The sequence below is a fragment of the Onychostruthus taczanowskii genome, unplaced genomic scaffold, assembly GCF_017590055.1.
Source record: "Onychostruthus taczanowskii isolate IOZ18803 unplaced genomic scaffold, ASM1759005v1 scaffold2, whole genome shotgun sequence".
In the NCBI taxonomy this organism is placed as follows: domain Eukaryota; kingdom Metazoa; phylum Chordata; class Aves; order Passeriformes; family Passeridae; genus Onychostruthus; species Onychostruthus taczanowskii.
The window spans coordinates 21,518,520-21,542,809 of record NW_024499239.1 but is presented as its reverse complement, the minus strand read 5'-3'; the positions used below and the strand labels follow the sequence as shown (position 1 = coordinate 21,542,809).

The window sequence follows — 24,290 nt, the reverse complement described above, 5'->3', positions numbered from 1 at the left end:
AGGTCTGTGCCAGGGAAATCTGGTGGAAGACTTGGGAGGGCACAGGAGAGAAGCATGGCATGTGCTGGGGCTGGAGCACAGAGAAGGGAGAGAAACTGCAAACCAAAATAGCAGCAGTCTTGGGCGAGTGGTCTGTGTCATCTGCTGGAATTGAGCAGCACTGTGCACAGGAGATTGCAGCCATCTCCAATGGCAGCAGCTTTCTGACATCCATTGCTATGAAATACTTTGTCTGGCTGTTACAAACAGGGAGATTTTAGGATTTTTACTAGAAGGGCTTGTTAAACTCCGGAAGCCAACCATACTGTTCCGTGGAGACTGAAGAGATAGTGCTGGTTTATGATGAAGTGTGGATGATGCAAGCCTTCCTTTAACTTAGTTCATTGTTTATGCTGAAGTACATAAAGGTGATAATTATAGCCAGTGTACTTTGGTCATTAGAAATGAAGCTTTGTTTGTATCATTGGTCATCTCTGTTCATCTCTTGCATTTATTGGGCTTTTGAAAGAGTAATTCTTTGTGCCTGATTGAGTCGCCTCCCAAAACACATGCAGCACTATGAGTTACCACTTTAACTTTTGTCTGCTTAATAACATTTCAGACCTTACAAACTGGGTTATTTTTTTTTTTTCCAGAGCCAAGATTTCCTTTTGCACATGCCTCTTGGAAACAGTGGATCACAGCAGGAATCTGTAGGAGGAGGAAGAATAACTGTTGGCGCACAGACAGTGCCTGCTGCAGATCTTAGCAATTCCTCTCCTTCAGACATAGCATGCAACTGTGAGGCCTGTAATGAACGCAGGTAAGAGCTGAACTCAGCCTCAGCAGCACAGTGGTTGTAGTCAGACTTTGGCAGTGTTGTAGCTTGTTTGTAGGCGTGTGCTTAAAGTATTGAAACAGTAATTTCTGGATGTCAGTATTTACCCAGTTTCATACTTTATTCTAGGCATTTTCAGATGTACTTTTTTTTTTTTTTCTGGAATAGTAGGAGTCAATACACTTATGTGATGCATACAAACAGAGGGTAATTATTTTTGTCTTCAAATGCAGAGAAAATTCAGCAGAGCCTGAACGTGAACCTCAGCAGCTACAGAATTACTGGTCTGAAGTCAGATACATGGTCCGGTGTATTTATCGTCAAGCTGGGACCCCTCTGGCAGATGACCAAGACCAATCGTTGGTACCAGATAAAGAAGGCATGAAAGAGCTGGTGGATAGGTATATTACTTCAAAGAAGATTAATTCTATTTTATTCAGGATTTTTCAATACTGGTTTGAATGCATGGGAAGCTATTAAGTTCATATGCTGTTTGCAATAGGAATATAAATTGCAATAGGAATATAGTGCTGTTTGCAATAGGAATATAAATTTCATATAATTATGAAAGGGTCCCAGAATGTTATCCTTCAAAAGGCCTTATTCATAAGACAGTGTTAAGTTTGAATTGCCCCATGTGAAAATCTTACCTTGTGGAACTAACTTGAGTTAGGTGCAAAGACTACTACTACTTACTGTGATTGTAATACCTGGAAGAAATTTTATAAAAATAAAGAATCTGATCACTAGATGAGGCAGATTCCAATTTCATTCTTATTTTAGAAGTCACAATTGTAGCTTTTTAAGGTGTTGAAGTGAAAATGGGCTTAATGAGATTCTCAGTGGTGGGTTTTCTGCTTTTAAGAATACTGTGGCAAACCCTGAAGGGCTCCAGTAGGATCATTTCAGTTTCTCTCTAACTCCATCTGTGGTCAAGGAGTTTTTGTTCTCCTTGGTTCCATATATGCTTAATATTGAGATCTGAGCAGTTTGACCAGCTGAAGTTTTCATGTGCCATTTCTAGTTAAACCTAAATTCTGGTGAGGTAAAGACACGTTTGAAAGAGAAATTAATCTAGCACTGCTGTTACTATGACTGCACACCTGAACTGGCTTTAGTAGAGAATTAAATAAGCATATTGCTCTTTGTTTATATAAAAACTGTTTAGTTTCATATGTGAGTTGTGTGTGAGCAGAGCAATATAATGTTCCTCCCTGTTAGTCACACTTTGTTTATTCAAGTGATCAAAACATGCAATATAGGCTTGGAAATCAAAGATGTTTAAGTGTTGCATAGTGTGTGTGTAATTAAAACTGAATCACAGCTAATGTGGTTATTGATGTTATGAATCTCCTTAATGGAAAAATTTTGGAAATCAGAACATAATACCGTGTAACTTCCTTACATACTCAATAGCTTTCATTACTCAAAACTGTTTTTCACTTTTGAGAAAGATTATTACAATACAAAGACAGAAAGAGGATTTCAAGGAAGGAAACGTTAAATGCCAGTTGGATTGTTTTTTGGTTGAGTTTCTTATGGTCTATAAAATGAAAAATAAAAAAATAATACGGTTTGGGCAGGCACCCGTGTGTCCAGTCTGTAGTGCTAATGTCATGCAGATTTTTTTTACAAAGCTAGTCAATGTAGGTATTGAATGCATTAAATAAAAAATCTTCCATTTAGGTAGCATGCAGAAGACCATGCTGTGGCTGAGTAACCCTGTTAAAAAGGCAGAAATTCCCACTTCCATGCGTTGCTGTTGTTAGACACAGCTGGCAGAAAATGGAGTGTCTGGTTGTCTTTGTTGGAATAAGTAGTGGTGCCAAGTAATGTTCCTATTGTATGTTGGAATACTTGATGGCAGTATGATAGAACTGTTTTGTGAGTGGTGAGGGAAAAGCATGGATTAGATAGCTGCAGACTTCTATTCATCTTACTCTTAAGAACTTACCCCATTCATTTCTTCTTCCCACCTCCCTGTGCTGTAAAAAACCCAAAGCATTCTGTGCATGCTTAAACTCCATGCACAGAAATTTAGAGTGAAATTGAATTATTTAAAGTGGTTCAAAGCAGCCATCATGTTCAGTTTTCTTCTGTAGGCACTAATTTGTCACATGTTAAGAACAACATAGAGAGATTGTGAAGAAGCTTATCTGAAGAGTCTGGGTGCCTGCACGGTTGGATGCAAATGGAGTTAAGATTTTGAGCTTACAAGTTGAAGTGAAATTCTAAATCCTAAATAATTTTACTCCTCAGGTGTGCAGGCATGCTATTCCTTAAGGTACACAGGAGCTCAGTCCATACATGTAGAAGTAGGGGACTGGACTGTGTTCTTTGAGATTTAAGGTAGTTCTCTAAACCTGAGCCACTGAGGTTATTTTTGATGAGGATAATGATAACTGGTAAATACTCCTAGGAAAATGAAAACTGTTGATTACATGCTCTTTTTTTTCTTTTGTGTCACAAATATTATAAAAATCAAGGCTTTGTGAAAGAGATCCATACCAGCTTTACCAGCGGCTGGAGCAGCAAGCTAGGGAGTACGTGCTGGAAATGAAGGTTCGCCTGCTCAGACACTTGTCCCTGGGCTCTAAGGTTGCGTCGACGTTAGCGACAGAAGGGCCACCCCAGGCACAGCAGTTCATCTCTCTCCTGCTTGAAGAGTACAGTGCACTCTGTCAGGCAGCCTGTACAATCAGCGCCTTCCTAGTTACTCTGGTAAGACTGAAAAAACAGCCTTTGTGCTCCTGCTTGCCAGGGCTAATGCGGGCAGAGTCGTTTCTGTGCTCTTTCAGGTGTCCTCTGTGGCTGTAAATTGTAAGGTTCTTTTTGTGTTCGTCATTGGAGACAGGGAGATTCTTAAAATGCAGTTAAATATTCAGAAGTGTAGACTAGGCATGTCTTACAGTGGCTTGATGAAATTTTTTTTGTTCACAAAGAAAAAGGTGGGATGTTGTTTATGGCACTTAATCTGAAACAAATCTTCAAGCTGATTTATGAAATACTAGGTAGCCTAATGTGGAAAACACTTCTCTGATAATCTTTAATGGTCTCTTCACAACCATGATCAAGTGGCACCAACTTCTATGTGCAGCACTAACTTAAATTGTTTCCATGTTCAACTTTTCATTCACAATCTAGAATGGCTACTTGAAGAGATTGTGTTGCCTCAGACTTAATCTGCAATGTAATTGATTATTTCTAAGGTTCTACCTTTAATGCTTTTTTGCCATCTGATTGGGATGTTAGACTTGGGATTAAATTTTTGGGTATAAAATAGGCAGTAGCTTTAAAAATTTTTTCTTGAGTCACTGTCAATTGGGTGAGTAATACAATAAACAAATTCTGTAATTGTATTTATTTAAGGTCTTAGAAAGTTATTAATCCTGTTTTGTTATTAATCCTTTCTTGTGCATCCTTTGTTAATGTCATCATCTTGCCCATCCCTTGTCTTGTGTAAGCTTTGTGCAAGGAGAAAAAAAAAGGTGGCAAAAATGGGGAATTTGGATTTTATTGCCAATTAGGTGAAAGTGCTGTCTGGATGGGTAAAGAGAGGAAAAAATAGATGGGGCTTACACTATCATGGCCAAGGATATAAAGTGGAGAGGAAGCAGAGTTTTATTACTTCGGTAGAGCTGTCAATAAAATTAAATTGGTAAAGCAGGAAGGTGTTTCTGCTAAGAAACTTGAGCATATCTGATGGGTTTTTTTTTTTTTTTGTTGTCTATGCTCTGTATTTGCTGTTGTCTCTATTATCTTTCCCAGCTTTATCACTCAGGTACAGACATGAGGTCACTCCCATCTCCTGTTTATTGGCTGCTTTTAACAGTCACTAAGTTTCTAACAAGGTGCTTGAGAGAAGGTTGCTCTCGAGGTTGTTTTGCATTGCAGTTTGTTCAGCTGCAAAGCAAATGGTTTGCAGTGCATCTCAGCTTTGTCCAAGTGGATCTGCCGATAATGAACCCATTAATGCCAGAATTACACAGCTGATCAGAAAATAACCACTGTATACCTTTTTCCTGGCAATTACTGTGAACTAGTAGTTATGAAAATGAGTAGGTATGTGAGATTGAAATAATAGCCATGAGAAAACAGAAGCTGCTTGAACTCCATAGTTCAACCCCTTTCCTGACAAAACTAAAAGTAAAATAAAATTTTTCTCCTCTTTTAAAGAATGAAGCATAAGAAAACACAAAATATGGCAGATTTTTGTGTTTTTCCTTCTGCAGCCCAGTCAGTACTGAGAACGTCTTTTTACTAAGCTGTGACCTTGAGAAACTGGAATGTGAGAATGTGGGATACTCTGTCTCTCTTGTCATGTATTTCTTAGATTTATTAAATAACCTTTTTTGTTAAATTGAGTAGTATGTCACAGCTTGCAGTACAGGTAGTAGGGTTGCTAATTTTTTCAGTGTGCATGGGTGTTTCCTCTCAAGATACCAATACACTATGGAAGAAGGAATCTTTTCAGCTAAAATACATAGCAGGCAGCCAAGATTTCTAAACTTAGTGCTGCCTTCCTTTAAGGATGAAAGCTTTGCATGTAGTGTACTGTAGAAAGGCATATAATGCCTGGAACCCTCCACCTGTGAGAAACTGAGCTCTCAGTGAAATTATGAATAGTTGTCCTGCCTTTCAAAGGAATCTGACTTCAGTAGCAGAAACTAAAGCTTTGTGCCCCACCAATGCCGGGAATGACAGTTTATAGTGACAGCAATTTGGAAAAGACTCCGGTCAGTACAGGAGGGCCCTCACGTACACAGCATGCAGACTAGAGAAGAAAACTTTCCTGATGCTTCTTTGTCAGAAATTCCATAATTTGCACAAACTGGTACACAAGAGTTTGTAGATAAGTGTTGATTGTTTTGTTGACAGCATAATATGGAAATTCTTGAGAAATCAGCCTCAGTGAACCTTGAGAAATTGTTAGCATTTTATAGAAATTTAAAATATTTTGAAGATATGATAGTCAGAATGAAAAAGTACATGTGTCTTGTGCAACTCAAAAAGCCCCACCACCCACCCTTCTTAATAATAATACTTTTAACTTAGTTGGGTTTTTTTAATGCTGGTAATCTTGTCTTCAGGTCTGATAGAATTATGTTTTGTTGGTTTACTTTTTAACCCACTGTTATTAAAAAAACTTTAAAATTACAGACAACAATGGTATTTCTGTGTGCTTAGGGTTGTAGTACTTAAGGCCCACTTGCTGATGTGAGAGCCAGAATGCTTGCATTTAATTCTGCTGTGTGGTTGAGTCCTGGTGTAGAAAACCTGCATACTGCTGGCTTTACGTAGGAAACCTTGCTGCCTTAAAAAGTATATTATACGTGTTTTGAATTCTTGTGTTGTCATGATAATAGTTTTAAGGTTTAGCTCTTGAAATTACATACAATTATGTGTTAAATAACAGCAAATACAAAAATGTTCTGCTTACCAAAGGAGTAAGCTGTTGGTCATGTCTGTTTAGAGAACTTCATTCTTTAAACTGTAGCTGAGGAGAACTATTAATTTGATTTTATGTCAGTTTTGAATAAAGATTATATGTTGACATTATATATGTGTCTTATACTAGTTAAGGTCAAAAAACTGAAAAATAATCATAAATAGACAATTGTTTGATAAGAAAACCTGAGAATTACAGGTTCAGATCATAAAATGCATCCTTTTGGTACAGAAATGAAAGGGAACTTCAAATAATGTAGACTGATTTTTTTTTTACATTATTTTTTTTCTTAAATTCATGACAATTTAGAAGGAATGATGCTATGGTTATTTAAGTCATTAAAAATTGCTTCAGTTCTGAGGGTTTGGGTTTTAAAACTGCGTAAGATCTGAGCTGGTTCGTAAAGACTGTAGGCTGGAAATTAGACTTTAAAAAAATCCTTGCCTTATACAGAATATAGGTTTTCTTCCTTAACCCTGGTTTATTTCTGATTGTTTTATCATTATAGGAAAATGAACATTTGAAGAAATTTCAGGTGACATGGGAATTGCACAACAAGCATCTGTTTGAAAATTTGGTATTTTCTGAGCCACTCCTGCAGAATAGCTTGCCAACGCTGGTGTCACAGCTAAGGTAGAGTTCAACTTTTGTTTTGTGGTTTCAAGCAGAGATGAAAACCCATGTTTGCAACCACAGCATTAAGAAATATATGCTGCTACAATTGAATTGGTAAAAATCTTTATGGATATCTCTTGAAAAGAGTGTTGTTGATTGAGCTGGCTGCTGTTAAAACTTGCTTGTCAGAAGAATTACAGCCCTAATTTGCTTAGTTGTAGGTTACTCAATAAAATGACAGCATCTTGTGTAAATACTGATGGTATGACTGAATAGTACTGTTTTCAGTTATCAGACATTGCTGCAGTTTCTGCAGCTCTGCAAGCAAATTAAAGCCTCATTACCTTCTACTTCCCATAGTGCACAGAACTGGATTTGGAGTTTTAAGCATCTTTTCACTGGAGAAACCTCCTTGCTGTATGCTTGTAGGTCTCATGGCTTTAAAGCTCCTGAGGCATTAAGTTGTCTGTTTTCTTAGTAGGGTTGCTCTGCTTGTAATTTGGGTACTGCTGAAGTGTTTGGGTTTTCTAGGGAAGAGGTATTAATAGAATTTTCTTTACCCTAAGTCTGAACATTTTTAACATACAGTCATGGGTGGTACATGTTGACCTCTCAGTCTTATTTGTGATGAAGACACATTTTTGATCTGTGTACACCTGGTTTAAAGGTAGCAGTTTGACTAATACAAGAGATGTTGTGCACAGTGAATAAAAAATTTCTTTTGAGTCTTCCTTTTGCTAGTGGATACTGGAACGGAATAAATGAGACAAAAAAGTTGAATTTTTGCCACACTTAGCAAGAAGTCTAAGGTCCCTCATAACTTACCTGATTTATTTAGATGAAACTGGGTTAATACTGAAAGCCTTTCTCCCCCTGCCCCAACAGCTGATTTTGTTGCTGTGTTCAACAGCATGTACATTGTGTGTTTTTCCAGTGATCTGTGGCTTCTTTTTCTGTGATTATCCTTCAGCGTGTCCATGCTTTTTGACAAGGCCTCTCTGTATCTCTTTACTCCAGCAATGCTGACTATATAAAAGTATTTATTTTGCCTTTATCTGCAGAACTGAGAATGGTCTTAGTGAGCTTTATGGTTATTTCTTAACAAAAGCATTTTTCATTCCTGTACTTTTTCTGTGCTACTGCAATTAAAGTCAGAGCAACTGACTTTAAGTCAGAAGTTGTGTTTCTGCTGTCAGTGTGGTGAAGCCATCTTCAAAGCTTACAAATATGAAATCAGAATCTCTTCCTGCAGGACTTTCTTTGCCAATGCATTTTCTGGGTAGTTTATGTGAAACACCCTTGAACTTAGGGTTTTGCCTAGTTTGGTTGACATGAATCATTTTTTGACAGGAAAGGTTCAGCACAAGCTTCCCATTTCTAGGTTATTTAGTGTATGTCTTGTTTTTCTTTGATAATCATAGATTTTCATTGTGTTCGTGGTCTCTCAGGATTTTGTTATTGAGTTCTCTGTGTTTTGAAGTGGCAGAATTAGATTTCCCTGGGAAGGATATGTTTCTGCCTTCCACTGGAAATTAGTGGAGAAGTGCTCCATCACAGAAGCCTCACGTGGAAAAGCAGGGATCAGCCTAGTCCTCTGGACATTTGGTGAACAGAGATCCACTTATGTGCAGCAGATAAATTATTGCCAGAGTTTTTTTTGCAAAGAGCAGTGGCCTCATTATTTTCTCTTCCTGAAGAGAAATGTGAAATGGCATTTTGACATCTCAGCTTTGCTTAGATTTTGGGTGTTCATCCTTGCTTTCATCCTTTGCTTAAATCACTAAATTTTTTGTATACCTCTGGCTTTTTCAAAATATGTAGTTGGTGTTCTGTGTTTAGTTCCAAGGTTGCTTATCAGATGTCGGACTTGAAAAGGTTTTTGCATAGGGAGGTTTAAACAGCAGCTTTGTGGGGATGGAGTTTGCTTAGCTGATACAAGATCAGCTGTGTCAGTATTCCACAGCTGACAGGGGGCATCTGCTGGGGTAAACTACCAGGGTCTTCATGTGTTGTATCTTGTTTGGCTACAGAGTCAGCATCTGTGGCTTGTTTAGGAGGCAGCTCGTCTACACAGTCTGCAGACCAAGTGTAAGGGCTGTCCATGGCTTAGCAAGAGTTAATTAGTCGGCAGGGCTTCCAGGTCAGACACAGCATCCTGTAAGGATGTATTTTCATAATGAGTGTTAGAGGAAATCCAGTTCTTTCAAAGGTGAGTGGGTAGTACTTCCTGATGAAGGTGTCAATATGAAGAGTTTCTTAGAGGTTAAATAATATTGATTGGGTTAAGATGCTTCTGGTTACATGCAGCCTCTGACATGCTTTCTGAATTCACCACACTGCTTTATTGGGATGTGGTGACCAATGAAGTGACCAATATTTGGGACTTCACTGTCCCCTTTGCTTTTGAATATTTGGTGGTGAGAATATGTGCAGAGCTTCGGTTACATGCCGTTGTCCCAAAAAATGGTGTCCCTGATCAAGATATGTAGGTGTACAGTTTGTGAACAGGTATGGCTTGGAAGTCTCAGTTACTTGAAAGTGAGCAATTCTTGTTAAATTTTATGTAAGTGTTATCCTTTTTATTACCCTTGCTTTTACTGCAGTCGAGGAGCATACTCCACCTCTGTTTAGAGGGCTGAAATGTTAACTAAATTGTTACTTTATACTTGCCTTGGGGGGTGAAAGTGTATTTACTAGGATCGTGTTACCTTTACTCAGAGTTACAATAAAAAATTAAAGTGTAAATGCTGTTGCATTGCTAGAACAAATTTTTTTTTTAAATTTACTTCTTTTCCTTCTAACTTGAGCATATTTTAAAAAGTATTTTGTGTACAACTACTGTGTGAAAGAGTAGTACTAGTCAGGTGCAGTTATGAGAACAAATTACTGATTTTTATATAGTAGGGATTTAATGTTCACATAATTACATAATACTAGAAATAGAGGTTCCAAAAAAAGTAGTAAGATGTGGTCTAGTAACAGGAGTTGGCAGTGTTTGCACTAATAGTAAGAAAGTGTTGTATCATGAAGGCACTGTATCCCTTGGAATTTCTTTTTGTGCTCTTCAACCCATAGATATCCCAAGTTTTAATGTGCAGAGTTGCTTGTGCACATTAAGTGGTTGTGTTGCAGATTCTGGGCAAAAACAACAAAACAAATTTGAATTTATTGGCAAATTCACACTATCAGCTGTAACTTGGTGCTTACTGAGTTGTCTGTTTGCTCAGCTCTTCATTATGCTTAATTGCCAAGAGGATAGTTCTTTGCCAGGTGACGGGCAGGACTATGTGGTTCTGAGGTTGGGTTGCCATCCTATTGCAATGAGAATTTATAACCTTCCTGAAATGCTGGAACTGAGCTTAAATATCACATTTTGTGATGCTTCAGTTTTGGTTTTTTGGTACTGGCTTTGATTGCTACACAACCTCTGTGACTAATTAATTATCACACAGCTTCTCCTTAATTACTGAGTGGAAAAATGTTGTAAAGCTTCAGTTTATTTGTGTCACTTGACAAGTCATTACAATTCAGTGTGGTTTAAACACATGTTATTGAGTAGAATTTTGTCTTCTATTATTTGTCAAGTCATTGTATTGGGAGTTGACATATTTGCTTAAGAAGCATTATGCTGTGCAAAGATGCAGCAGTAGGAAGGGAGGTAAGTCTGTCTCCTGTTTCTGGGGCTCCTCACAGGCACAGTCAGCAGTGACTGGCATAACCATGTTTTGAATTCCGTGCTGCTCAAGTGATAGTAGATAACTGCTTGTATCTCACTTGCCTCACATTTCCCACCTGGAACTCCGACTCGTCTAGTATTCTTTTTAGCACTGGTCGTGAGAGTTCTGCCTAACAATCTTCTGACTTTATTTTTAACATGTAGCTCTGAAGTGGATAGTCAACATGTATATTTAGCCCATAGAATTTAGAAGGATAAATATATCAAGCAACCAAATTCAAACAAATAGGTTTGTCATCTGGTTGCTCATGGGAAAGAGGCTCTAGCAATGTGGCACTTCCCACATTCTTGCTGTTGTTGGTTACAGAAGATAGGAATAAGCAGGGTTTGGATCATTTTTGAAAAACTACTAAAAATACACAGTTTTTGGGATACGAGCAGCTCTGTGGGCCTAGGTGTGTCAATAATCACATTTTCACAACATTCTTTTTGTCTGGCAGATCTTAAAAGTGTGATTCTTCAGTGAAACGTTTCTTCTGTAACAAGTGCTGTTTGAACTTTTAGGCTTGGAACAACACACGATTCCTGTAGTGAAGATATGTACAGTACCTTGCTACAAAGGTATCATCAGCTGGAGCAGGAAATGGGCCAAGTTGCTGAAGCATGGCTTGAATGCCAGAAAAGAATAGATGATTATGTTGATGAACAGGTAAGAGCCATGCAAACAGTCTCAAGACTGATTATGTAGGGAGCAATCCACGCAGGATTGTGCCTTCAGTGAAGAATCATTTCTTGGGTATTTTTATCCAGAACTTTGAAGCAACAAAATGTAACTTTTTTCATTCATGTTAGTCATTCACAATAGAAAAGCATGAACTTAAAGTACTTAGTGATGATTGTACAATGACATATTCAAATTGTTGAAGCAGATAGTTGTGTTCTTGTTTAGAGATGGTCTTTGAATATTTTACAAATATGTTAGCCAGTAAATGAACCATAGGAAATAAAAATAACCTGTTCCACAAAACCCCCTAAGCTTTCAAAATAATAAGTGCATGAAATGAAATCCAGAGAAAGAGGTAAATTTAAAAAATTATGGCATGTTTTGGAGTGTGATGATGATCATTGTACAGTTGTCAAAATGGAAACTGCAGTTTGTCTCCATGCATAAGTATTTGAGACCTCTGAAGCAGTCCTTTATTCAAGTATATGGTCTTATAGCTTATTCTTCTGAATTTGTGCTACATTTCAGGGAATAATCATGTTGTTGTGCTGACTCCTACATTGCTGAGAGCTTAATTTTCAGAAAAACAGCTGTTTATTTTGCAAGTGGTTGTTTGTGCACTTCAAAAATTTCTCCTGTGGCTTTTGCCTCATGCTCAAAAAAATTAATTTTTTTAAAGCACCTCAGGAAAAGAGTGTATATCTGCTTAGTTCAATCTGAAGTGTTGTAGAAAAAAAATGCCTTGGAAATACAACTGAAGATAGAGAATTCTTTAGAAATTTCATTCTGTTTTGAAGTTCTATGAGCAGTAGGAATGTGGAGAACTAATTTGATATTCAGTGATACTATGTTGCTTCCATAGATGACAAACATACTTGAGTCTTAATGGTACACTGTAAATGTCCTTCAGAAGTTGTTCCCTGTGCTGAAAATTTAAGTGAACTTTTACCATTAATTCCAGTGCCTTAACAATGGAGACAGGATATAACTAATTTTATTTTTACAGTTCACTCTATATTTGGGGACTGCATCTGTCAGCTTTGAGTTAAAAAGTTTTCTCTTGGTCTGGCTGATTTTGCGCACCAAAATATTTGATTGCAGCTCAGTAAAATGTCATCTTCTCACATTTTATGCTATTAGAAGTCATTGTTCCCATGGTGTCTGGGTGTCATGGCTGTCTGATATTGCCTCTCTAGTAAGAAAGGAGCCCACTTCACTGCCATCATTCAGCTATTTTTTTAAGTGGCTTTTCTGTAGAGTCACGTTCATATTTGGTTTCTGACTGGTTATTCTGCACCACTTGATAATCAGCTCTTAACTGACTTTTTTGTGTTTATTTTTATCAAATGACCATGCAGCTGCCACAAGTCCTGTCTTGTAGCACTTTTTAAACTTGCTCAGTGAAGCCTGTGTCCTTTGCAGACAGGCACTCTTCTCCCAGTTGGGGAATTTAATGTGATGACTTATTTCCTAATGACCAAAAGTACCTGCAGCGATGGCAGGGGTGTGTGGAGGAAACAACTGTAAACCTTAAAACCTCAAATTTTAAAGAAATAGTTATATTTATATTGGTATTTATTGGTAGGAAAAAGCGTGTTCACAGTCATGCCTTAAATCCTTTGTTGGTGATAACCTGTGATAGTCTCTTGATCAAAAATACATTATTCAGTATAACCATTATACCTGAATTTGCAGTGACATTTTTGTCAACAAAGTAGAAATCAGAAAGCCCAGCTGCTATAGAAACTGTGGATCATTCACTTAATAGTGAATGCATGTTCATTCGTTGCTTGCTTCTTGACTCAACAAAATTATGTGGTTTTCTTGGTAGTGTTTGAAAAGTTAAGAAGGAAAAGAGATTAAAGAATGGTTCTCACTTATGTATTGTGGAACTGTACCCAGAGCAGCCCATCAGCAAAGATAAGTGAGGGACCCTCTGCTAGAGTGTGTTATGTTACTTGTTGGTAAAAAAAAAAGGAATAGCTCTTGCAAGCAATACAAATATTAATTGTTTAAGGCTGTGTAAGGTAGCTGTGTCATATACAGACATAACTTAATTCACTGGTGGGCCATGTGTGTATGCTGTGATAAAGTTTAGAATAAGGCATCATCTGTATCAGTGCCTGTATTAATCAAATGTTAAATCTGAGAAAAATCTTTGGAGCATCTTGAGTAAAGGAGAGTTTTAAGGGTATGTAGCCTGAATATCCAGATCCTGATTTCCTTACCAAACTTAGAGTACATTTACCTAGGAGGTCCTGGGTTATTTCAGCAAGTAATGGCTAGACAGTCATATGTGCTTCATGCCAAAGCATTTCTTTTTTCATTTCCTATTTTTGTTTTATTTTTTTAACTGAAATGCTTTTGCCCAGGCAGAGCTTCTTGTTTGTCTCTCCATATTAATGTATGATTTTTTTTTTAAAGTTCTGGTCAACTTAATAGACAAAGTAATATGGGCGTAAATTGGTTTTTGTCTTTATGGTGGCTGTGTAAATAATTGAAGTAATTATTATTTTTGTGTGCTGAGAGTTTGTGATAGGAGGAATTATTTTTGCTATTTCTAATGAAATAGTCTAGGAAAATAGATTCACACATGAAATTTGGGAAGATCAAATGTGCGATTTACATTTGGTGCAGATTTGAAAATTTGGAAGAAACAAGCATCCTGTGATATATGTATGGACATGAGAGTTTTCACAGATGATTTCATGTTATGTTTCTGTTCTGACCAGGCTGCTGGCTTTCTTGATTAAATCCATTTCAGAATGGAAGAATACTTGTTCACCTGTCTGTCTTGCTTGTCTGATGGAGCTCAAATGCTTCTTAGCCTCAAATAAAGAGGGAGGGAGGAAGGAAGAGGTGGTAGTGACCCTCTCTTCTCCATTGGGCAGTGTTAATAACATATGCAGTCCAGATGTACAAGACTGAAGTGTAAATTTTTTCTTGTGATGGCATTTGAATTTATCTCACTCCCTAGCAGAGTTCTTGGGCATGATTCATGTGGTTTGTATTGCAGCTGCTTTGCTCTGGTGAAATAAATATTCACTGGGGAAAAGAAAGGAGGGAGAGAAGTGGGTTTCTATTATTTATGGAATCAATAACTCAAGATACTTGTAGACATGGGGTATTGGAAAGGCTGCAAAGGTGGAAGTAGGAAAACTTCAGTGTCAGCTCCTGTTCCCATGAATGCTCAGGTACCAGGCTTTACCCTGTGCTGTTTGCTGTGACAGATTGTTGGCAGGCTTGAGTAGTAGGCAGCTCCCAGTTAATGCACTGGCTGTTTTAAATGTCGTTCTCTGGCATGAAAAGTCTTCTTTTACAAAGTGTAGTGAATGCAGGTGACTGACTTTGATGGTGAGGGTTCATGTGTCAGGGCACCCAAACCAGTGAGAGCTGCTGGCCTTAAATATAGCTCAAGGGTTCTCAGGAGCTGATAGTGAATCCAGGATGAAATTTCTGATGTTCCTTGCCACAGGCTCTGCAGTAGCTTTTAGTGTGTCTAAGAAATGGTATGAGTGATTTAAGAATATTTAATGGTTGCCTTTTTTTCTTATTTTTATAAACACACGTGGACATGGTAAACTCATTTTGTTCGTGTTAGCATTATCTCACTGGAGCAAAGGAAATCCAAATCCACAGTAGTAATTAAAGTATGGTGCTGATTGTCTCAGAAATGAATTAGGCAAATTTTTTCCATTTAATACTGCTTCAGATCCCCAGCTTAAAATTTCATCTTCCTAAGTTAAACAATGATAATAGCAATAATGTACTTAGCTTAGTACTGGTATTTTAAACTTTTTATCAAGTATAAATTTCTGGAGGCATGCTTTTGAAGATAAAAAGAATGTTGCTAATGGTGTAACCTAGTGGTCTTTGACTCACTAACCTATTTTATGAAGCAATCTCTTAGATTCTATAAGGTCTTATTCATCATAAGATTATGATGATGATTATTATTATTATTATTTAGGTAAATTTAAAAAAAATCTGTGAAAGATAACCCAGGTAGTTGTTTTTCCTCACTGATGAAGTAATGCTGTTAAAATGTAAGGTACGACAGGAGGAGTTTTGTTCTTGCATTTTGTTGTGTTAGAATTTATGAAAGCTTTTGTGTTCCCTCAGAGTCAATTTGTTTACTAAATCAGAAAAATATCATTTGTGTAGAAAAAGTTTTGGACTCCTTTGCTCATTTATGTTGATATGATTTGAGAGACAAGCAATTATAAGGTATTTTTCCAGCATTAGATAAATCAAGTGGCATGAAAAACTTTGATGAATAATTAGTGTTAGTCTAGGTTACTACTTTTGATTCTTTTGACTCTTTGGCTGATTAGTTCCACATGTGGTACTTAAGGGTTTACACTTGAGCCTGCACTGGGGCCTTGCTGTAAGTCCAGTGTCTCTAGATTTTAATGGATTGTAGTGAATCTGAGATGTTGAGTATTTAATAGCAATCACTGTTTATTAAAAATATTAATAAACTATTTAATGAAAAGAAATATTAACATAAGGAGTAACAGTGGAAAAATCTGAGTGGAAAATACAAGTGAAAAATCATGTAAATAAAGATAAAATCTTTTGTTTAAGTGACTCAAGTTATTAGCAAATAAAACACATTTCATATTGACTACGTGTGTAAGTACTTGCACAGTAGTATAGATAAGCTAGGTTTAGTGAAACAGGTAGGCCGGTTGACAACAAAGTAGGTTTTCTGTTGTTAAATCAATGAGTTTTCCTCAAATTCTGTTTTAGATGGCAATGAAAACAAAACAACGCATGCTAAAGGAAGACTGGGAATTTTTTAAACAGAGGCGTTTTATTGAAGAGCAGGTAGGATTTTTTTTTTCATACTCTTTTAAGTTATACTAATGCTGCACATATATTTGTAAGATGCAAACCTGAGTGTAGTATGTTTTACTAGTTCTGTGCAATCTCATTCTGCAACTATGCCAGGCATGGAATTTGTTCAGCTAAAATACAGAGAAGTGAGATCCAAGAAGAGCAGGTAAAAGTCTGTAATCTCAGTTCCTACAAGGTAAAACATAAACACTATATAGTCTTAGGACTGAATGTCAGGTGTTTAAAATCTTTGTACAAAAAAAAGGGGAATTTTTGTTGCCTTAGAGTGGGATCCAAAACAGCCAATACATTGAGTGTGGAGCTGTCTTGACGTACATGGTAGGGAATATTGTGTCCAAGAGTTGAACAAATGCCTCTGTGTGTGCAGGAGTATGAGCCTCAGTGTCAGGGCAGGTGATTCCACCTGTTGAGACTCCAGAGATAGCTCCTGCAGTTCTTTTTTGGGGAAAGGGCTGAGCAGAACTGTGTTCATTTTTCTTTTAAGCTGTAACCAGAGAGGGGCCAGTGGAAGTTTCTACTTTATTATAAAACTGCTGTTTAAGACTCAGTACTCTCTTCTGCAGCCTAGAAGTGTTCAAGCGTGCATCATGCTTTCCATAGGAGTACAGTGGGCTTCAGATAGAATCAACTCTGGGTGGAGAACCTCTCCGTTCCTGTACCAGTATGCAGAAAGAAACGCTAGTCATGAGCCAGAGAGAGTATGATAGTACATTTTAATAAACTTAAACTTAAGCTTAAATTGGCAATGTCTCAAAGCAGTCATCAGTAAGTACTTTTTCCTATAAGGAACATAAGCCTGTGTTAACCACATATTCAGAACATCTGGTATACAGGTCTCCTCAGAGGACTTGAGGAAGAATCTTCTTTTTCCTTGATCCTAATTGGCCTTAAGTGAGCTGTAAGACCATGGCTGCTTAGGTAAGGATCAGGTCCGGGCATCTGTAGAAGTGGGAGCTTAGGGACATCCTTGTTTAACCTAAGGCTTGTAGGTATCTAATGAAATCAGGTGCTTTCAGGATTAGGCCTCTGCCAGGTGGAGATTATTTGGATTGTATTTTTTCACTAATGCAGTCAAGTCCTGGTTTGGGCAGCTACTCTTGACTCCATACCATTGTAGCTACCAAATTAATCCTAAACTTTTTTGATTTGCAAGTTAAGGGTCAGTTTGCTTTCTCCATTTGTCAGCAGTGTCCTTTTGTGCATATCATGAAACAAGACACAAACTGCTCAAGTTCAGAATGCATCAGCAGAAATACAGAGCAAGATGTACGTATGAACAAGTCAAGGAGACGGATTTGTCCACTTTCCTATTTCATAGTAGAGAGAGACTTTATTTGAAGAGTCTTGATGCCAAATGTTTGTAATTTGTGACTTTGAACTTCCTTTTTGTGATCAAAGCACCACCTTCATGGAGTTATTCTGAATTATTCTGCTTTTAAATTATTTTGCCCAAAGAACCCTTTTTGATTATGTAACTTGTCATTATGTGCCGTTGAGTTTTTAATGGGAAGACTTGCACTACTAAAACACTGCTTTTACCATTTACTTCAGCTAAATAACAAGAAAGCACTATCTGGGGAGAACAACTTCACAGACACAATGAGACACATGCTGTCATCACGTTTGAGCATGCCTGACTGTCCCAACTGTAATTATAGAAGAAGGTGAGCTGATGTTTTTAGTATGAAATCATAACAAATCCGTACTTTCCTGTTCAAGATAAAATGAAATACATGATTGGAACAAAGAGTGTGGTTACTTAAAATAAATGGTAGTTAAACAAGATCATAAAAATCTGTAATTTAATTTTTGTACAGATGTACTTGTGATGACTGCAGCCTTTCCCACATTTTAACGTGTGGCATCATGGATTCTCCCATAACGGATGATATCCACATTAACCAGTTACCACTACAAATTGATTCTGCTCCGGATTATTTATCTGAGATCCGCCCACCCAGTATGTCTTCAGCAAGTTCAGGATCTGGTTCCAGCTCACCTATCACAATTCAGCAACATCCCAGACTCATCCTCGCAGATAATGGTTCTGCACCAACTTTGTAAGTTCCTTTTTCTGTTTTAAATTTTTTACTGAATTGAGCTTAAGCAGGAAAATGACATTGGCAGGCTATCATTATGTAATGCTAGTTTTGCCTCAGAAAATGATTTAATAATGGTACTGTATTCAGCTGGCCACAACTCCAGCTGTATCTTGTGCAAACATACATATATTAAAAAAGGTGCTGTCAGATTTGTGAAAATTTCTGAAGATACTGTATTACCAGTATTGCTAGAAGTTTTTGTAGTGTGTGCTTTCCTGCTTTGCAATTGCAGAGACATCAGATATTGATCTACTTTAGAGCATTGTCTTAAAATGTCAGATTTTCCTAAACTGAGTAAGGGAACTGGCAATCCTTTCTTTGAAGGATCGTCATTTCATGACATGAATTGCTTTAGTTCCAAAAAAGCTTTTATTATATGGCGTTTTGGATTGTTGAACCTGTGTTAATATGGCTTGCATCAAAACTTTTTGTCCCTATCAGAAGTATCTGCCACCCAATTTCTTACACTCCAATCCAAGTCTTTATGAGATTTGAGACATGAGTCTAATGGTGGACTTGCACCCCTTCGTGATTCCAAAGAGTTCAAGCTGCTTGATGGGCTGGCTTTTGTACTCTGTATGGATACAGCTAACCAGGAGTCTCCTCTGTTATGTGCTATTCTAAAGAAATGCTTAAAAAACCCAACTTGAGTTACTTGCATGGTGGGAACAATGAAATCATGAAATACCTGCTGTAGGTACAGTCAGGGGAATTAGCCACAGTGTTCCTTGCTCATACACTGTGATGAATGAGGACAGTGCAGATGTGTGGGATGTTTCTGGTGACTGTCAGTCACGGAGTTCCATTTCCTCTAAGCATTTATCTACTACCACCAATGGTTTACTATTTCATTACAGAGCTGTAGTTTCTGAACCCATTTGGGGAGCACTTCAAAACGTGTTCTTAAATGTGTACTTTGCCATTTCTATAAACTCTCACTAATTTTGGTGCTGAAATGTCAAGAATTGTTCAGTTTGTCTTTTCAGAACCTAGTTCAGTTCAATCCAAATATTATTTACTGTAAGAAGCCTATTTTTAGGGAAATACTACTGCTCCTTGGGGAAGTGCCATTTTATGTCTCGTACTATCTGTGTTTTGCTTCTTCATTGCACATTTGAAACATGCGTAATGGTGTCATCATGTAATTAAATTTTGGCTCGGTATTTCATGGAATGCAACAAGATAAAAGTGCACAGTTTAAGAGCTCTTTTAAGAGCTCTGGATTACTGTGGCAACGTGAACTAATGGATCTTTGCAACACTTCCCTGGAGTGAGTAATTAAATGTGCACGTGTGTTTACTATCTATCTGTAAGGCAAGAAATTGCAGTATTTTAGAGTAGATTCTGAAAAGCATGCAAATGTGGGGTTGTCTAAAAACTACTGAGAAACTTAAGAGCTACTGTGATGTGTTCAGTGTTCCCTTTTTTACTGGTGTGACATTTAACGTGTGGAAAAAGTCAAATTTTATGTTGTGGGGTTTTCCACTTAGCAATTTCTATGAAGGTAGACATTGGCTTAAGGCTTTTTTCATCAATACCCTGGAATTATTAATTCCGTAGATTCTTGGTCAGAAAGCAGTGTTTGAAAAATATTTTACCCAAAACCAGTAGAGAATATTATTTTCAATTGAGTCTGTCATTCAGGAATCAGACTGCTGCATTGAGTAGGATTGTGTTTCAGGTTGTTTGATTTTACTTGCTTGAACAGGTAAATTCTGTTGAAAAACTTGGAAGACCATCCATTGACTCAAAATTGGAACACTTATACAAGGGATGCCCTCAACTTTATTTCATCTTGGTATTCTATCTGCTTTCACTATAACTGAGCACTGGCATTTATCTAAGCCTCTTTTCCCCTCAGTGGTAGTGATGATGATGATGTTGCACCATTATCAGCAAAATTTGCTGATATCTACCCACTGAATAATTACGACGATGCAGAGGTTGTAGCCAACATGAACGGAATCCACAGCGAGCTCAACGGCAGCGGCGAAAACATGGCATTGAAAGATGAGGTACAGCATTTGCAGTGTCTTGGTTTGTTCTGGTTTTTGGGTGGGCTCACTGGATAAATGCTTGTCCTTATTCGTGTCCCCATGTTAATGAGTTCATGTTGTCCAGTCTCCTCAGGTGAGCAGTACTAGCAGCAGTTCCTCAGAAGCAGATGATGAAGAAGCAGATGGAGAGAGCAGTGGTGAACCACCAGGGACTCAAAAGGAGGAAATGTCTCTAGGAAAAAGGACATTAAGGAAAGATGAAACAAAAATGGATAGTCCACCACCTTCTTACCCCAGTCAGCAGGTACAGTCATCTAAAAGCATCTTACAGTAGATTAATTTATGAAATGTGGCTGTTGAATGGGAAGACATTTACATCATAAATTAATTTTTTAACTTAAAATATTAAGTTGTCAGTAGGTAAGTATAACACCTAAAATAACTAATTGTTACATTGTCATAGCAAAGAATCTTTTAGCCAAAACCTGAAATATGTTAGTTATATTAAAAGTTGCTCCAGGAAAAGGGGAAAAAGCTTATCCTACTTGTATGAATGAGAAACATAAACTAACAAGCATTTCTGTTTGGAAGATCAACCTGGTCTTTGCTAAATATTAGTATTATGTTATTTGAAGTTAATTAGGGTGGGGGTGGATGTTATGAGTACTTAGTAACACATAATTCTTTCATATTCTATTTGAGGATTACCTTTCCCTGTGTAAACCCTGTGTATTTAAATGCATGACTTAATAGCATGGATCTTGGGATGTTTGGTTTGTTTGTTTTTAATGGTTTGAGATTATGTAGCTCTTGATCTTACTGTAAGATCATCAGACCACCTAGAGAGCCATGCCTGGATAATCTGCTCTGCAAGTTAACAACTGAGCACCAAAGCAAAGGATCCAGTGGATTTGTCTCTGTAACCACGAGGATTTCAATCTGAGTTACCCTGCAGCTACAACACAGGCTCACTGCTTTGAGAGAGACTGTCTCTTTTATTTCTTCTTATTGCATGATAGCTCTCAAAGGTGCACCAGTATAGACTCTTAGACAATAATCATCTTCCAGCAGATGTTGTCCTCTGATTAGGATGTTTTAAGGCCTTCCACTGGAAGTATTAAGAGTATAAACTAATTTTCTTTCAGCAAGTGCATGGAATGTTTATTCTATGTATTGCTGACTTATGCCATAAAAATGACATGGGGTGAGACCTCTGTCAGACTAGTTTGAAACTGGTGAAGAGATTCAGTATTTGTTCTGGAAAATCAAATTAGATTATGTAAGTCTGCTTGCCTTAGGGAAGCAAACTAAAATGCAAGATAAAAAGATGGATTTAGCCTTTTTCTTTTCTTTGAGGAATTAGAGTATTTTCAGAATGATTCTGAGGAACTCTTAATGACTTTGTTTAGTCGGATCTTCTAATCAGAGCTAAGTAGTGTAGTGTTGTATTTAAGTGATCAATTTTACTAGTACATGCCATGTGAATTTGAGATTTTTTTGGCATTACTTCTTGGTTTTACTAATTTACTCAGTACCTCTATTTGTCTTGGATTCCTTTTCAGTACCCAATTTGTCAGAACTGGGTTTTGAGTCTCTTCAGTTTGTTTGAAGTATTTTTTCCATTTTCATTTTTTAGTAGATTAGTGTTCATTTCTGGATAGTACTAATTTTTTATTATAAAGGTGGTTGTTTTTTTTTTTTGTTTTCTTTATACATGAAATGAATTCAGTTGTTGTATTTGGTTTATGAAATCTGTTACTTGTTAAAATGTACCTTGTGTTAAAGGCTGTAATGCCTTTAAGTGATAATGATGGGTTACTTGTTTCTGAGAGGAAGAGATATTTCAGAAGAGCATCACCTGTCAGTTCTTCTCTAGAAAGCTAATTTTAATGTTACATTTTTAGAAAAATGTGAACTGCTAGGAAAAGGAGAAATTGGGAAGTATCCTTGGTATTGCCTCTGGTAAAATTATCTACCAGTGAAATGTCAGGTTACAGTGGCTGGAAGAAGTAATGAGCTGAAAGGGAAATGGAGCTGCTCTTTCCTGGGCTGCTTTTCTTCTGAAATCTTGAGCTCTTTTGAGACAACAGAGGCTGATGATACCTTGAGATCAGTACAAGTTTCTGAAGTGTGGATTTTTCATGGTTGGTGCAATTGTGAAATTTTTAGAAGAAATGTCAGCCTCACACATTGACAGAGTAGTTGAGTTTGGAAGGGACTTGTGCAGATAATCCAGACCAGCCTTCCTGGTCAAAGCAAGATCATCTAAAGGGAGTTGATCAGCACAGTGTCCAGTTGGGTTTGAGTATCACCATGAGTGGAGGCTCTAGAGTGCTGTAGGTGTTATATTCCAGTGTTCAGCCACTCTCACAAATGTGTGGTTTGAGTGGAATTTCCTGTATTCCAGTCTGTGTCCACTTCCTCTGATCCTTTCATGGGATGCCCCTGAGAGGAGCCTGGTGCTGTCCTCTCTGTTCTTCCCTTCCCCACCCAGTCAGGGAACACCCACTGGTAAGATCCCAGAGTCTCCCCTGTTGAGGCTGAGCAGTCCTAGTGCTCTCATTCACCCCTTGACAGATGCTCCCATCTTTGTGGTCCTTCACTGGTCTCACAGCAGTGTGTCCTTGTCTCTCATTCTGGGGAGCCTAGAACTGAGCCTGGCACTGGTGTCACCAGTGCTGAGCAGAGTGGAGAGATTGCCTCCCCTAACATGCTGTTTGTGCTCTGCTGAGTGCAGCTGAGGACTGCTTCCAGTTTTATCAGCTAATCAACTCTTACCACTACTTCCTACACCTATTTTTTTCCATATTTTTGGAAAATTGTGAAAACTATTAATCCAGTTAGTTTTTTTTCTTTTTATACTGGGGTGTTTACCTAGTGATGATCAAATGCTGTCAAGGTTTGTATCAGTATTTTGCTTGTTGTCACTCATAGTGGACATTAAATCTCTGTATGGTATGAAATCTCTCAGTTTTTAGTGTATTCTTTTAAGTAAGATAAAGATTCTTCACTAGTGCTTTTGCTTCACTGTGAGGCTTTTCTATTGGTACTAGAAAAAAATTCTGTGGATACTGTGAAAATATTAATTGATGTATGCAAAGTGAAATACTACTGATTACTAAGTTTTTTTTGCCTGTTTAGTAGATTGAATTTTTAATGGGTTTTTTTGGGGTTTGTTATAGGCTGACCAAGGTCCAAATGCTTGTGAATGTCACGTTTGCAAACAAGAAGCCTCAGGACTAACGGTCTCTGCACTTGCAACTGGACGCCTGCCTGCTGGGCACCAGTTCATGAATCCTGAAAAACCTGCACATCCTGCACTTCATCTTTATCCTCACATCCATGGACATATACCATTGCATACGATTCCTCATCTGCCTCGTCCACTTATCCATCCCACCTTGTACACTGCTTCTCCCTTCACACACAACAAGGTAAGCCTGAGCAAGGAGATGGATGCATCCTCATCCCAGGAAAAATTCTGTACAGCTGTATAAACCAGCATGACTGAATATCAGTGAAACAATGAAAAGTTGCTCCAAATTGTGGTTTGGTTATACTGTTTCTTTTGCAAGGAAAGCTGAGGGGCAGGGAGTGAGATTCAGAACTGCTGGAAGGTTTGTACAGAATGGCTGAGGGTATTTTTTTCATCAGGAAGACTGATAATGTCTTCTCTGTGATTAGAAAGCATGTGGAGTCAAATGAGTCTTGCATGGTGGAAGCAGTGATGGGTCTTCAGTCAGTGTAAGAGAACTAATTAAGTCTTCGTTTTATATGTATCAGAAAGATTTAGTATTCCATTTTAGCAATATTCTGAGATTTTTATGAATTCTTCTCTTTTTTTTTTTTTGGTTGGGATTTGTTGGGTTTTTTTCAGCAAACAGACATAGTAGTCTTACTTCATGTTTGTAAGGGCTTTTTTGTCCTTCAAGAGAACTTGTGTTTCTGCAGGTTCTGCAACATTCTTGTGACCTTAAACTCATAAGTAATAAACAAGAGAAAGGTGTGGAACAAGAATTGGGACCAAGTGACAGCTTTTCATAAACATGA

The 24,290-nt window shown here is 37.6% G+C and overlaps 1 protein-coding gene across 3 annotated transcripts in view; it reads left to right on the top strand.

Moving 5' to 3' along the window:
- FAM193A (family with sequence similarity 193 member A) overlaps positions 1-24,290 on the top strand; it is a 45,602-nt gene that overhangs the window by 4,548 nt on the left and 16,764 nt on the right. Inside the window, exons 2-13 of one of the 3 annotated variants that reach the window (XM_041402906.1) lie at positions 636-802; positions 1,051-1,218; positions 3,304-3,538; positions 6,775-6,899; positions 11,122-11,266; positions 16,034-16,111; positions 17,327-17,407; positions 17,693-17,805; positions 17,959-18,201; positions 20,105-20,258; positions 20,365-20,544; positions 23,423-23,674. In XM_041402906.1, the coding sequence (XP_041258840.1) occupies positions 636-802; positions 1,051-1,218; positions 3,304-3,538; positions 6,775-6,899; positions 11,122-11,266; positions 16,034-16,111; positions 17,327-17,407; positions 17,693-17,805; positions 17,959-18,201; positions 20,105-20,258; positions 20,365-20,544; positions 23,423-23,674 (1,941 nt within the window). The remainder of the gene's footprint in view (positions 1-635; positions 803-1,050; positions 1,219-3,303; positions 3,539-6,774; positions 6,900-11,121; positions 11,267-16,033; positions 16,112-17,326; positions 17,408-17,692; positions 17,806-17,958; positions 18,202-20,104; positions 20,259-20,364; positions 20,545-23,422; positions 23,675-24,290) is intronic. The other 2 variants (XM_041402905.1, XM_041402904.1) reach the window with 2 other exon arrangements.